General features: G+C 40.7%; 1 protein-coding gene across 1 annotated transcript in view; it reads left to right on the top strand.

Moving 5' to 3' along the window:
• Nucleotides 1-14802, top strand: part of fndc4a (fibronectin type III domain containing 4a) — a 32949-nt gene that overhangs the window by 9799 nt on the left and 8348 nt on the right. The window contains exons 2-3 of the mRNA XM_036550614.1: nt 2889-3004; nt 5019-5223. Of these exons, the coding sequence (XP_036406507.1) occupies nt 2889-3004; nt 5019-5223 (321 nt within the window). The remainder of the gene's footprint in view (nt 1-2888; nt 3005-5018; nt 5224-14802) is intronic.

Below are 14802 nucleotides of genomic sequence, written 5' to 3'. Positions count from 1 at the left end.
ATTTTATATCTATGGCACCAGCTGGTACAGAGCTACGTGCCGCTAATGCCAAGAGCACCCGCTGCAGGGAGACATGCTGGCAGAATGTCAGAGGAAACACAAACCCGGGCCTTGTGGTGTGTGGGCCCCGTTCCCCCGTAGCGCGTGCTTTGGTGCACTTATGCAACATTGGCTGAGATATATTTGCTGGGATTTAGAATGCGTACCTGTTTTTTCCGTTTACACGGACATCTCACCATGGGCGTCTCTAGAAGATGACTTCACCTTGCTGCACTCTCTTAGGTGGTGGTTTCTGTATCCCTGTGCAGGCTGGCTGACGGACGTGTGGCTTCTGTTACACTGAAATAGGTGACATAGTGTTACTGTTAGCTGCTCTAAGCCCATCTAATCTGACTTTACCCATTCTAACATATTCATTCACTACAATTTTTAATTTTAAATGTTCAAGCGATGTCTATTTAAATCTATCTTAGCTTGCAATCACGTATAGAGATTACACGCTCGCCTCCCTCTCCCTCCTATAACCGCTCCTCTCATCATCACAAGGACACGCCCACTAATCTCCCACAGTCACCCTCGGCCCCTTTCCACGCAGCCACACCACTTCACTGACACAATCTCTCTCTCTCTCTCTCTGCCACACCACCCACCTCTCCAGGAACCACGTTCTTATCTCCCACAACCACACCACCACCGCCACCCCCCACCACCCCCAGTACTCCCCTGCAGCCAAACCCCTCTCCTCACACAACCGTTACATTACAGTACATTACATTATTGGCATTTAGCAGACACTCCTATCCTAAGAGTGACTTACAACAATTACAGGTTTTTACAATCGTATTCGTTTATACAGCTGGATATTTACTGAGGCCACTGTGGGTTAAGTTCCATGCCCAAGGGCACAGCAGCAGTGTCCCCGTGGGGAATCGAGCCGGCAACCTTTCGCTTAGGAGTCCTGCTCCTTAACCACTATGCTACACTGCCGCAACCACACCCCCTCCAGTGCTGAACCCAGTCCTGCTTCCCGTCCTAGGCTGCCCTCACGGATTGAGGGGAAAAGGTCGAGGAGCTAATATCAGCTACACTCTCCATCTCAGCGACATTTTTACTGTATGACATTGAGGAACATCGCCGTGACCGTGTGCTGAACAGAGCCTGCAGTTGACCCTGACCGGCAACCCTGGGTAATCACAGGCTGAATGAGAAAAGGGATATTGATGGATGGACTTTCTCTGCGTGACCCTTTCCTGACCGGGTAGCATTGATTCTGCCTCTCACATTTACCCTGTCCAGTCTTTTAGCAGAGAGCTACAGACAGCACCGGTGCCCTTCAGATGCAAGGGGAGAAACTAAAGGAAAGTACTGAAACAAGAATGTAAAATAATTACAGCCTTCTACATAACTTTTTCAATATAAAAATATGTCTTGATAGTGTCCTTTTGTGTGGAGAAAATGTTGCAAAGATGCTTCAGATGGGCTGTAATTACCAATGTCTCTGCTGTCGTTACCCATACTGTATGTATGCCGTATCGGTGAACAGAACCATTTTCTCCCGCTGGTTTCATCAGCCGCAGCTCGTGAATTTGTCCCAATTTCTGCTGCAGTGTTGTATAAGAAGAGCACAGGGGGAAGAGAGTTCATTTTATTTCATTTTTATCTGCTCTGTGCCTGTTGATTCCTCCCCAAATTATTGCGACGGGAGTCTGGCTGGATGCAGTCAGTACAGTCAAGGGCTTCTGCTGCTGAGCTGCTCACCCATTGTTTTTCTACTAATGAGTGTGTGTGCACATTTGTGTGTGTGTGTGTGTGTGTTCGCACATGTATTGGCTTTAGTTGGCTTGCAGCAGGTTCAGCGCCAGGAGAAAATACAGAGGGGTGCAATTGCAATCCACGGGGGTGCACAAAAAGTCATAAATACTATGTAGACATCGGGATATAAGGAGACAACTGGGGGTGCACTGAGGTCCATCTGGGGGTGCAATGCACCCCTAAACACCCCTAAGGATTCAATATGACTATTTCTGCTAAATCATGCTAGTTTACAGGATAGCCATTCTGTTTCTATGTCTAACTGCTGGATAAGGACAGGTTCTCAGATCAGGAAAAGAGAAGAGTAAACATAGGCTTTGATTCAGTCTACTCCCAATCTCCTCTAATCTTACATTTGAAGAATGAATTTAAGCATTTCTTCATGTGACTTATACTTCTATCACAGAGGCTGAAGCTTGAGCAAGAGGATATTAGATAAATATGCTAAGTTTTGTATGAAATATAGCTGTTCTTCTGCGTGTATTTTATTCTGATCGATTCCAAAAGACCTGTGGGTCCTCAGGTAACTCTGCATGGTGGAAAGTATATAACCACAGGTGACAGTTTTACATATGGGTCTGAGTCTGCCAGATGGTAGAGCGTTCTTGGCAGGAGTCCCTGCGTATTGCGGAAGCTCCAGCAAACAGTTGCACTCAGTCAGAGCAAGGGAACAGAAACACCATGTTTAATAGAAGCAGAGAGTGGCAGAAATTTGTGATGACAGAGCTGAGCGCATACAAAGAATGAAACCACCGTTCTAAAAATAACTTCTTCTCCCCCCCTCCTCTCATTGTTAGATTGCCTTTATATAAGGCGACTGACAGGAGGTAATAACTACTCATAAATTTTAACAATTAATTAATCAAGTAATTATGTGCATTTAGATTGCTCCACAGAGATAATCCCATACGAGGGGAAGTTTTCATGATTTAGCTGGTCTAAAGGAGGTGCAGCTGTGTGTGTCCAGGTGGCAGAATTAGCGTGTTAGCCATCAGCTCAGCTCTTCCTAACATTCATGGCTGGTTTGTAAATGGAAACCCCCCCCCTTTTATTTTGTGTGTTCCTCTCGCCCCCAGACCGCCCCCCTGCTCCCGTCAATGTGTCGGTCATGCACCTGAGAGCAGACTCAGCCACGGTGTCCTGGGACGTCCCAGAGGGAGACATCATCATCGGCTTCTCTATCTCACAGCAGGTAAGATGCAATTTAATTTTTTTTTTGGGTGGGGGGGGGGCAGGTCTTTGATTTGCACCTTCACAGCTTCTCTTGCTTTTATGTGATCATAATGAAACCCCTCGCTATTTGTGCATGTGAAAGAATTTGCCGAGTGCGTCTGAATGACCTGCTGTTTTCATAGCTGTGCCCCGTGCCGTGCAGCCAAATGGCAGCTGGTTCAAAGCATTGTATGTTTGTGCTTATTGTTTTGAATAAGTCGTTTTCAGGTCAATGTATTATTCATTATTTTGAATATGGTGCTCAAAGAATGACGCACATAGGAAAGCAGAGGAAATGAATGGGGCTAGGGAGTGAGTAGCTTTGTAGTGCAGGGAGAGGCATAGATCTACCCATCACTGGTTTCTTCCATTTCAGCTCTTAATAACAAACACTACTGTGATTTGTATGCATCTGGTCCATTTTACTTAGGTTAGCTTAATTTTCCATTCTACTGAAGAGACGAGGCCAATTTAATTCTTAAGTTTAGATTCGGTTTCCATTAGGCAGCTGGGGGGAAATGTTCCACTTTTTCCTCAGATTGAGCTCATTTATCCTGCAGGAGGCATTGTGCTGTTAATTTCCTTCCCTCAAAGACAGAAAATATATACAATAGTTTAAAGTATATAATTCAGGGCATTTCTTCACAAAAAGCATGGCTGGAGCCTTTGTCATATTGTAAGTATTATATCTAGAGTCCTCAGTTTTTCCTGACTTGTATTCTTGAATGTACTTCAGTTTTCCAACACCGTGATTGTTTTGTCTGTGCTTCACATTCATTGGGCCAGTGCTCAACATTAATTTGTCAGCTGTTCAAATTTATTGTTCACTTGTGTGTGTGTTTTGACATCAGGACTTCCGAACCACCATATCAATTCTGCCAGATTCTCGCCACGGACTGCAACGGGAGCTGTTTCCGCAATCCTTTGTCCCTCAGCGATGTCTTGAGCTCTGTCACCAATCCAGTGTTTGGTGTTACATTATTCCCCATGTCCACAAATCTGGGATGAAAACTGATGGATTTGGAATGGTGCTTTGCAGCTAAATACCAAGTGCCCTATCTAATTTTTCCATGGTGCCAGGGGTAGTTTTACTGGCAGAGAGGGATCCTGCTCTGTGCCCTATCCAACTCTGTATATTGTCCAACCCTTCCTGCTTGGACAGTTTTTGAAAATAATTTTGACAGCAGTAACCAGTTTGTGATATTTAGGGAACTGACTTGCCCATACTCTACTCACAAGAGCTGAATCTGTGCACAGAGTACCCAAGGGACACTGTTGCACTGTTTTGTGGGAAAATATGCTCTTTGTTGGAAACATTCTTGATGTTCCCTCTATGGCTATCTGTTCCTCCTCCCTGTGGGCCAAATTAAGTTTTTTTTAAGTGCATCATAGTTAGCCACTAATTGTGTAATCGTTCAGGAGACTGTTCCAATTGTTTAAACACTACTGATCTTTGAGTGCCTGGAGGATAATGATTGGAAAACAGTTTAAATCCCCATGGGTCACATGGTTGAGAAAAACAGAGGGCCCTAAATATGTCTCCAGATGATATTTTCTGCTATCTTTCAGTACTTGCTCTGTTACCATCCACTTTATATTAGGTCTACATTGTATTCTTTGTCTGTAATGAAGTTTGTGAACTGATCTGTGGCCATTCCTTTGTTAAGAGTGCAATATTAGTTCAATTTTGAATAAATTGATTAATTGACTGATTGATTGACTCACTAACTGATTGGTTGGTCAGTTGGTCAGTTAATCGTTTCATTGATTGGTTCACTGGCTGGCTGATTGATTCATTGATTCATTAACTGACTGACTGGTTGGTTGTTCAGTTGATTGCTTGATCGATTGGCTAACTGGCTGGTTGATTGATGATTGATGGATTAAGTAACTCACCGGTAGGTTGGTTGACCAGTGGTTAGTTGATTGTTTGACTGATTGATTGATTGATTTATCATTTGATGGAACTGGGCTCATGTGCATTCTCCTTACAGAGGCAGGATGGTCAGATGCAGAGGCTGATCAGGGAAGTGAACACCACCAGCCGTGCCTGCGTCCTCTGGGACCTGGAGGAGGAGACCGATTACATCATCCAGGTCCAGTCCATCGGGCTGTATGGGGAGAGCCAGGCCAGCAAGAGGGTCCACTTCCGAACCCTGAAAAAAACAGACCGCTTTCCTTCCAACAGCTCCAATCAAGGTAATAATAAAGTATGGAGATCGAAAATATTTATTATTTGTGGAATATATTTATGACTCAAGGCATTATTCTTTCCTTATTCAGTTTGTCCACATCTTTGAAAAACACATTTAAATGAAGGTTACTTTTTTGTTTTCTTAAATGATATGTTTTCTGATGATATATTTTTCAGAAGCTGCCTGCCTTGTGTGCCTTGTATGAGTTGTAGCTAGCTATATTAGCAAACCTGTATACCTTATCACTGTAAGCACCCTTTCTGCAAGAGGCTGTCAAATCATGATGTAATTGACATAGTGATCTATGAAAAGCTTTATTTTTATTTTTTATTATTATGTTTTAACTAGCTAGCTTAATGGGTAATTTAACCAAGTTCTCATAGCTATACCATCTGACCTTTATTTAGTGGTATTTAACAGCTAATTTTCAACTAAGTTTCTCATTGCATGCTGACCATAACTGCAATTCAAGCTAATTACATTAGCTAACAGGGGAGTGATCTTTTGCAGCTAGCAAACGTAGAAGGGAACATCAAACTCTGATTTGATATGAGCTTTGTTTTCCTGTTAAGTTAAGCATTTTTTGTTTGTTTTGCAGAATATTCAAGATCCCAAGATATTTCTTTTTATTTAAACTTATGTGCAAGGAGGCTATGAAAAAAATGCATTCTAACAGTAGGAGTACCCTTTAAGATTAAGATTAAAGACAAACCGCAAATCAAGAGAACAGAGTCTGGACCTGGAACAGTTCCACTGTTATTGTTACTGAAATGCCATGTGGCCTGAACCACCATGTGCAGCTGAAAAGCTCTTGAGACATTTTGTGAACTGCATGGGGTGCAAAAATACAGCTCCCAAAACATAGTGCCGGTTTACTGTGCTCTTACAGTTTTAATTCCTGATCCATTATTTATAGAATCTGCATGCATCAGTGCAGATTGTACCAAGTGGAGTGATGCCTTCCTAGGTGACGTGGAAGCCCTAATCAGGTTCCTGACATATGCTGTAAAATACTTTATATTCAGTCCTGAGGTTTGCTGATTACTCCAACTAATTTGATGGCTATGTTGCCATGTGCTGGGTGTTTGAAATATTGAGGAGTTTTGCAGAATAGGTAGTTTCTTTCACTGTAAGATATATGGCCAGGTTAAGGTCTTATTTTCAAACCAAGAAGTCATGCAACATGCACATTGTACATGAGTGTTAATTCAGAATATTTTTAAACAATCTAAATGAACAGTTCCATACAAAATGTATGAACAATCTAAATGAACAGTTCAATAATATGTAATTAGCCATTTAGGGGGTGATATTCTTGTCAAATGTCAAATATTATTGAAATATTCAAATGTGACAGTTTTCATTGTAAAATAATTTAAATACTCAAGGGCTCTACCGAATCAATCGTACCTTTAATTGTGAAAATGAATGATCACATGGACAATACTGGCCTCTGTATAACACAGTACTTGATTTCAGGTACTTCCTTACAGGGGAACATTAAAGCAGGAATTCAGAGAAAAATTCTGTCTGTGTTGGGTACTGTCTGAATTCACCATTCCGGCATGAACGATTCTAGCCCTAAGATTCTGGCATGAATGGAGATGTTGAAGTAATCAATTTGAGACTTGAAAAATCTGAAAAAAAAATGGAAACCCTCTCAAAATGAAAATGGACAATGAGAAACCCTGTGATGTGAGGAAAAAATGAAATGTAGTGAGTTTAGCCAGCACTGAAATTCTCTCTTCAACCTGATAGGAATCCAACAGAGAAAGAATGAGAACCCCTGATAAGTGAGATCCTTTTCAAACAGTCTGCTGCGCTAGAGGCAGGCCCAAGGTGAAGGCTTCTCGCTGTCACCATGGAGACTAAATTTCAGCATGTGCTTATTAAAAGTAAGGCATCCCAATGCGCTAAATCTCAGAAAATTTGATTCTGAGAATACACTTAAAGCAGAAGTCATCCAGCAGTGGAGAAAGAATTAGGCAAGTTCCTCTTGTGTCAACACAGCAGGGAAATGCTGTATATCCTCTCTAAGTAGGAGCTAAGCAGGTCGTATGTCATGGGGAAAATGCCTCAGCAGAAACCTTCCTCCGCAGAGCCATTAATTCAGCAAAAAGACATCAGAGGGAACGGTCAGCATATTAAATTTAAATTAAATGCATGCGATTATGGTAAATGTAATTCAAACGTGTCTGATTAGCGCTCACACGTCCACATCTGTGATGATGGAAAAAAAAATCCTGCGTTTTTAATAAATCCATCTGCAGTCAACTCCCCATATCCTGCTTCCAACATGAAACGCAATTAAATCACACCCGAGGTGATATGGTAAGCTTTCAATGCGCATGGTGCCTTCTGTGGTACTTAAGGCAAAGACATAAGCTCTGGCTTCTTTTCCGATCCCGTGTCTGAAATAGTAATAATAATAATTTTATTAGCCTGTTATCATCTTTTAGCAACCCTGAACGAGAATACTTTTATCACCTCATCACAAAAAAGAGAGCAAACCTATATAGCCTTTTCCATTTATTACAGTCCTTCAACAATACTGGCTTTCATCAGACAGTAGCAGCGCATATTGATTGCCAACTTGCTTTTCAAGGTCATGCAGGTAATCAATGCGTATGACTTTGCGTGAAACTGTTTTTCGCATCACAGCAGAATATCGTTTCTGGTATAGATTCGCGAAGCCAGGTCAGAGAGAGTGGCTTGAATTCGGAAAGATAGTGGAACTGCGCTCTGGGAAACACCTCTACCCTTGTGGTTGTTCTTCAAAGTGCACCTCTGAGTTCAGGGTCTGGTACTACTATATGGTTTCCACTACAAACCTTTTTTTTTTTTTTACTTTAATAAATTAAACATACCCTCATGAAATGTTCTGCTATGAACATTTGCTGGTGTGCTTTACAGTGATTCACTGGAGGCAACTGGAGGGCAGGTGGCCATAAGTGACGTAATGCTGAATATGTAAGTTGCCCTTGGAAAGAGCATCTGCCAGTGAAAAAGACAATGTAATATAAAGAGACCATAATTGGGGGAAAAAAATGAAAACTGAGCCACTGAATGCTTCTCTATGACGGAAACACAGATGACAGCCTGTAAAATGAGATTTAATGAAATTTTATTAAATGTATATGGAACACCGAAATTGCCTCTCTCAACAGGCAGTGAAATACTGTTGCCGAAGAGTATCGGAAGAGAAGAGTATACGAATCTGAGAGCAGTGTGAAGGAATGACTAACATAGAGCGCAGCAAGCTAACGCAATCACAGATGCTGTTCTGTCCAAGCTGTTCCAGGGCTCTCTGAGAGGGAATCTCAGTGCTACTTATAAACTCAGAAAAATTTCATTATTTCTCACCTCACAGGCTGTCTTCTCCCATTCTCTCTGATTTTTCATTTCCATTTGCTGGAGGCCCATTTTTCAAATTTCAATCTTTTCAAATCTCACGATGATGACTTCTGCTGGAACATCTCAACTCAAACTAGAATCAGCCACACTGGGCTGATATGAATTCAGGAAATACAGAATACTGATAGGACTTCCATGAGAATATTGATGGTGTGTCCAAATTCACTGTGTAGGTTTATGATGAAAATGTTAGCTGCCCAGATCTGACTTGCAGGTCCCAGTGTTAAAGGCTGTATATGGGAATATTCTAGCTACCCTCATATGCACAAAAATGCTGTGTACTTTCATACATTATCATTATCTCTATTGAATAAAGAACATTATCATATTCTCTATTCAAACGAAAGGTCATTTTCACTATGAAATCCAAAGTATATTATAAAAAAATATGACAAATACATTTTTTCATTTTAAGGGGTGAGGTATCTCTCTGCAGTGTAGTGTAAAATCCCTGAACAAACAGCCAGCCAGCATTGTCCCTCTTTCTTAATTAATGCACACTCCCCATTTAGGGACAAAAACAATATTCCACAGAATGTGACCTGTATAGATAGCCTCTACGATCACATCATACAAGCACTTGACCTATTTCATATTTTCATTTCCACCTTTTCCAGTTCTGTGTATACATTTTTTTTTCAATTATTCTGGATGAGCAGAAGCATAGAAGGAGAATTTAGGCAGCATAGACTGGGTGGCTTATAAGCTGTGAAACTATGAATGAGAAATGGTACGGTGAATACATCAATCCTAAGACCTAAGAAGTGTCCGGATAAAAAGGTTCAGTGATTAATACGTTATCATATTGTAAAATGCACACTGATTTTTGAAAACATAACGACTATATAATAGAATCCCCAAGGCTAGTTGAAAAGAATACTGCTCAAGACGCAGAGAAAAATCCTTAGAACTTTTTTTTTTCCAATATTGTATTAGAGAGAGTGGAGTCGGGTGGAAAGGAGAGATTAGGTGCATTACAAATAAGGAAGAGCTTTGCTTTGCAGCAATAAAGAGACTGCAGAAATTCACCACTTTGTTTTGAAAGCTTCACTATGGAAGTGTTTACAAATATGCTACATTTACATATGATGCATTTTGATTGACACGTTGATTACACGTGATGCCTTTGACAAGGTGAATAAATCCATAGGCTCAGATGATATTTACCCAAGAAGAAGAGGGAATACTTAAGAGAACCAGGAGTGATTGATGGATGTACTAGTTGCCAGAAGAGTGGCCTACTTTAGAGGATTTTTCACATGCAAGAATGTCCAGGTAACATTTTCTTGCTGTCTGGCCCTCATTGCCTTTCAGATCACTTTGCACCCTCACCAGTCCATTAAAGTCATATACTAAATGCAGAGATACTTTTAGCAGGCCCAGCGCTATGAGGGTGCTTAGAGGTGCATTGCACCACCACACGGACCTCAGTGCACCCCCAATTGTCTCCTCATATCCCAATGTCTACATAGTATTTATGACTTTTCGCACCCTGTGGATTGCAATTGCACCCCTCTGTATTTTCTCCTGGCGCCGAGCCGGACTTTCAGCACATGCAAACGTCAATAAAAGTATCCTTTGAGCTGATCTTAAAACTTTTGAATTGATGTTGTGAATTGACGGCAGGGGCTGACTGTGTGACATAATTGACTGTGTGGTTACCCCCTTTGCCAGAGAACAGTAAGAAGAGGAAACCCTGGCCCCACGCACCCACCCATATGCCCAGTGGAACACAGCCAATTTTTTTTGTCACCATTGAGCTCCAGGTCAATGCTGGCAGGTGGCATGTCTGTTTTTGAGCCTGGGACATAGAGTTCAGCCTGCAAGGCTCAGTCTGCACTCAAGACGAGTGCCTTGCTGACTGACTCGCTTGACAGCCTCAAAAAGAGAGCTGTGAACGTGTCCTTGTATGTAATCAATGACTTCAGCGGACTGGTACACGTGGCTGTTGATCATCATGCCATGCTGAGATGAGAGGATAGCTTAACAGTGAGAAACCATTATGTGGGCCTGGTTTGTCTTGAGGGGGAATTAATGTTAGGGTCTCTTCTCTTCCTCATTTACTTAAATGACCTCATGTTCACAGGTGACATAAAATTCACGGATGAAGTGACCAGTTTTAAACAGAAATGAAAATTAGGCAGACTCCCGACAAATTAAAATGAACAACCTAATGTGAAGTTTTTAAGGGCAATTACAGTTTATGGCAGGATTACTTTAGGGGAGGTACTAAATTAGTGTGCATACTAGACAGACAGAGACAGACTTTTGTGTAATAGCTGACACAATTTTATCTGTATCTATGTCACACTGATGCCGCAAATTACTTTTTTTCACACAGAGAATTATTGATGCATGGAATAGTTTACAAGGACTTGCTGTGAGAACAGAGATCCTGGGAGTATTGAAGGCCAGGCTTAACACAGCACTACAGAAGATGTAGTCTTGGCTATAGGAAAAATGACAAGGCCAGCTGGGCTGAGAGACCTGTGCTCAGTTATACTTTTTCTGTTTGCAAGCGTATAGTAAGTATACAATGCCTAAAATAGCACATTGAAATAGAAATTCATATTTATATTAAGATAAATTTTGTGATTAATCACTGAATGTCACTCGTTGTGGCTGAATTTCAAAGGGAAAGTTATAAATAATTTAAAATTATTATGTACTACATTTATTATTCATAACTAAGGGCAGATCATCATATGGTAATGATGAATTTAAGCCCAAGTTTGCAAACTCTAACTATTGCTGGGGTGTGCATGTAGGGAATATCATTTAGCCAGCCTTGGGTGTTTAAGGCAAACATTTTACTGTAGATGGTTTATTGACAGATGACAGGTCTATTGCTTGCAGTGACTATTTTTGGAAAAATAAACACTATAGACAATGTCACACTGAGCCTTCGTACAATCTATGCTGCTTTCTCATAATAACCACAGAAAAATGAGACAGACGTCACAGCCAAATCATGATGATAATATGTAGCTATATATAAGGTTAATAGCATCTGTCTCACAAAACTTCTGCGTATGCTCTTTGTCCTCATTAATAGCTGTTTAAGGCCCTCACCCGCACAAGGGTTTCCATGGAAATGACTGCATCACTAAAATTTCAAATACAGGTATTTGTTTGTGTTGCCATGGAGAAAGCAAATTTAGAAGCCTGATTCATGAACTGACTTCATCATTAATACCAAGAGTGTTCTATGGTGAACTTTATATTTTCATACTACCACACATGCTTTTCACTTTTACACTGTAGCTTTTGTATGTGTGTGTTTTCTTTGCTTCTCTACCCAGTTCTAATCTTTCTAATTTTAATTGTTTTAATGTGCCTAAGTGTTTGGCCTCAAAGCTATTTTTTTCTTATTAAATTCTTGTTTCATATCATAAATTATGCATTTCTACTAAGTTGCACATCCCAATAATTTGGAATCATATGTAATTTCTTTAACTAACTGTGCCAACAAGTATTTAAGTGTTTATCCCCTGAGCTGTTTGCTCCATAATGCCATGAAACATCTATGAACTGGCAGCCAGTGGCCAGAGTTTTGTTACTTTTACATTGCATAGCAATCCCATGACTGTTTTTATGATAGTCTGGTCGTTATTTCAGCAGAGCAGAGTGACTAGTTGCAGAACATCTGAGCAGCCAATATTGGCATGGCCGTCATATCATACCGACATAAAAGTATTTCAAACTCTGCTCACACTGGGCTCACACATAGCAGTGCCACTATCTGTACGCTGTAATTGGCCATATTGTCATCAATGATTATGACTTCTGGGCACAGACTCACCAGATCAATATTTGGTTTCACTTCCATTGACTAAACATCAATCAGTTGTTTAGTCAATGGACTAAACTGAGAGTGAAACACCTGTCCACAGAATGCCAAGTAAAACAAAGAGACCTCAAATTGCTTTTCAGTGCTCCCTAGATATTTCAATTTTAGATCCTAAAATATAGTTCAGAAAATATACATTTCCATGCAATCAAAGCGTAAAGGTTGTGTGTGATGTGGTTATAGCAGTTTTCTCATTTGGCGTGGAGTCTGACAAACAGATCACACCTGGCCGTGGACCGAGGTCGTTGACCCCCCCCACGTGTGACATCATAATCAGGGAAAAGAATAGGGTGGAGATGGGGTGGAGGAGGGATGCTGTGAACAGCTGACACAGAAAAGACGTGGTGATCATGATTTTTATAGCTGAGGACAGGACAGGTTTGTCTGTCTTTGCTTCATTGTGCAGGGATTCTGTGAACATTTTTTCTCCCAAATCTTTGTCTGGGACTTCAGTTATGAGGCTTCATGAAGCCCAAAATGGGAAAAGCTGTCACATGTCATTTATGACTCACTGATTGAGTGGTTCACAAAAGCCAGTGATTGACAGCACCAGGTTGGTCCACCCATTAAGGGGGTCATGAGGGCTCACTCTCCCATCACTGTTAAAGTATCTAACCTTGGCCCATATTCCAGCAGTGTAGTGAAAAGGAGAGGGACTTGCATCCCAAAGGTTGCCAGATCAATACCCCACTCCGGCACTGCTGTTGTACCCTTGGGCAAGGTACTTAACTTGAATTGCCTCAGTAAATACCCAGCTGAGTAAATGGATTACATGTAAAAAACTGAAACCTATGTAAGTTGTGTCTGCTCAGCAACTACATGTAAATGGACACTTGCACAGCATCGTGACTCTGTAAACTAACAAAAAGTGCTGTGTAAGAATCAAATGAATGCAACTCATGCTTAAATGCATAACTCAAAGACAAGTTCAAAGCAAGCCGCAGTTAAACTAACACAGGTACTTTGTTGCATAAATTCTTTGCGTTCATTATGCCCAACCTATACATATTAAAGGCATATTTTACCCAGTTTGATGCAATATTTCTCACTGCAGTGATGGAAAGCAGTTCCTCATAAGTAGTTTTCCTGCCCTACAGACTAGAAGAGCCTCTTCACTTAGGAGAGTCTTTTCTTGGCTCAGCTGTGCAATATCCAATAAACCCCCATCTCCGTGATCGCTAAGTCAGTTACAGTTCCCTCAGCACAATGCCATTAAGTTAGCACTTGCTCCTTAATGCAACGTCTCAAGTCCTCCTTTTATATGCTCTCTAAAGCGGTAAGATAGAGGTGTCCCAAAAAGGCTTTTTAATCTTGCCTCGTGCGTTACATAAAGCCTTTTAAAATATCCTTTGTTGTAGCCAGGAGCTCTAATTCATAATGAATTGATCTGAGGCTCACCCAAAGGCATACAGATGGGTAAAAAGTGTAATATTTTTAATCAATGCAAAGGATTGTTCTCAGTGCTATGCCATAAGATCGAACACGTGTGATATGAAATTTTGTCAAAATATAATCCCTCTCCCTCTACATTTTCCATCACAAAACAATGAGAAGTTGCTATGCATTAAGGCTTATGAATAATTAGAAGTGTCACAAAAGACCTTTGTTATTAATTTTCTTTTACACTTAACATTACACTAAATGCAGTGTATAAAATTCTGTGACTTGTGTTACTTCCTAACAATAATGTCAATTATAGTAAGCACGCCCATATAAAATTCATCCATCATGATTTTTTTTTTAATTAAGCAGTCAAACCCAATGCAATCAGTTCTCTTTTGCTGCTACAATCAGACAAAAAATATTCCGATATAGTAAATGTATGTTCTCCCTTGCTGAATAAAGTAGGTCACCACTTTGATGTTAGTAGTCTGGTTTTCCTTCTCTAAGGGAAAGAAAACACATTATCAGTAATGCCCTTAGGAAATACCAGAAAGCTTGTATGAAGATAACAGGCTCATGTGGAAAAATGCATTCATATAAGGATTAAACATGAATAATTTGTCCGTGCAAAGTCAATAACTTAATATTATGGTTGATTAAAGCTGAAATTGTGGTTTTCCCCAGGACTCGTTATTTTGACTGTAACATAGAGGGTCTGTAGTAAAGGTCAAGACATATGGCAGTAATTTCAGGCTTGTCTGGTGAAATGTAGTGGGGAAAATGAGCCTACTGCGATATTTTTGGTAGGAAAAAAGGGTCAGGACGACTACAAAAAGCCCATAGCCTGGAGCTTTGGAGAGACTGGAGTCTGAAGTGTTGGAGAAACTGCAGCTGAGTGATAGAGGGTTTGTGGAGCACCGGAGAGCTTTTTGGAAA

The sequence above is a fragment of the Megalops cyprinoides genome, chromosome 17 (genome assembly GCF_013368585.1).
Source record: "Megalops cyprinoides isolate fMegCyp1 chromosome 17, fMegCyp1.pri, whole genome shotgun sequence".
Lineage (NCBI taxonomy): Eukaryota > Metazoa > Chordata > Actinopteri > Elopiformes > Megalopidae > Megalops > Megalops cyprinoides.
Note: the sequence above shows the minus strand (reverse complement) of the source record. Positions and strands in the feature narration are given on the sequence as shown.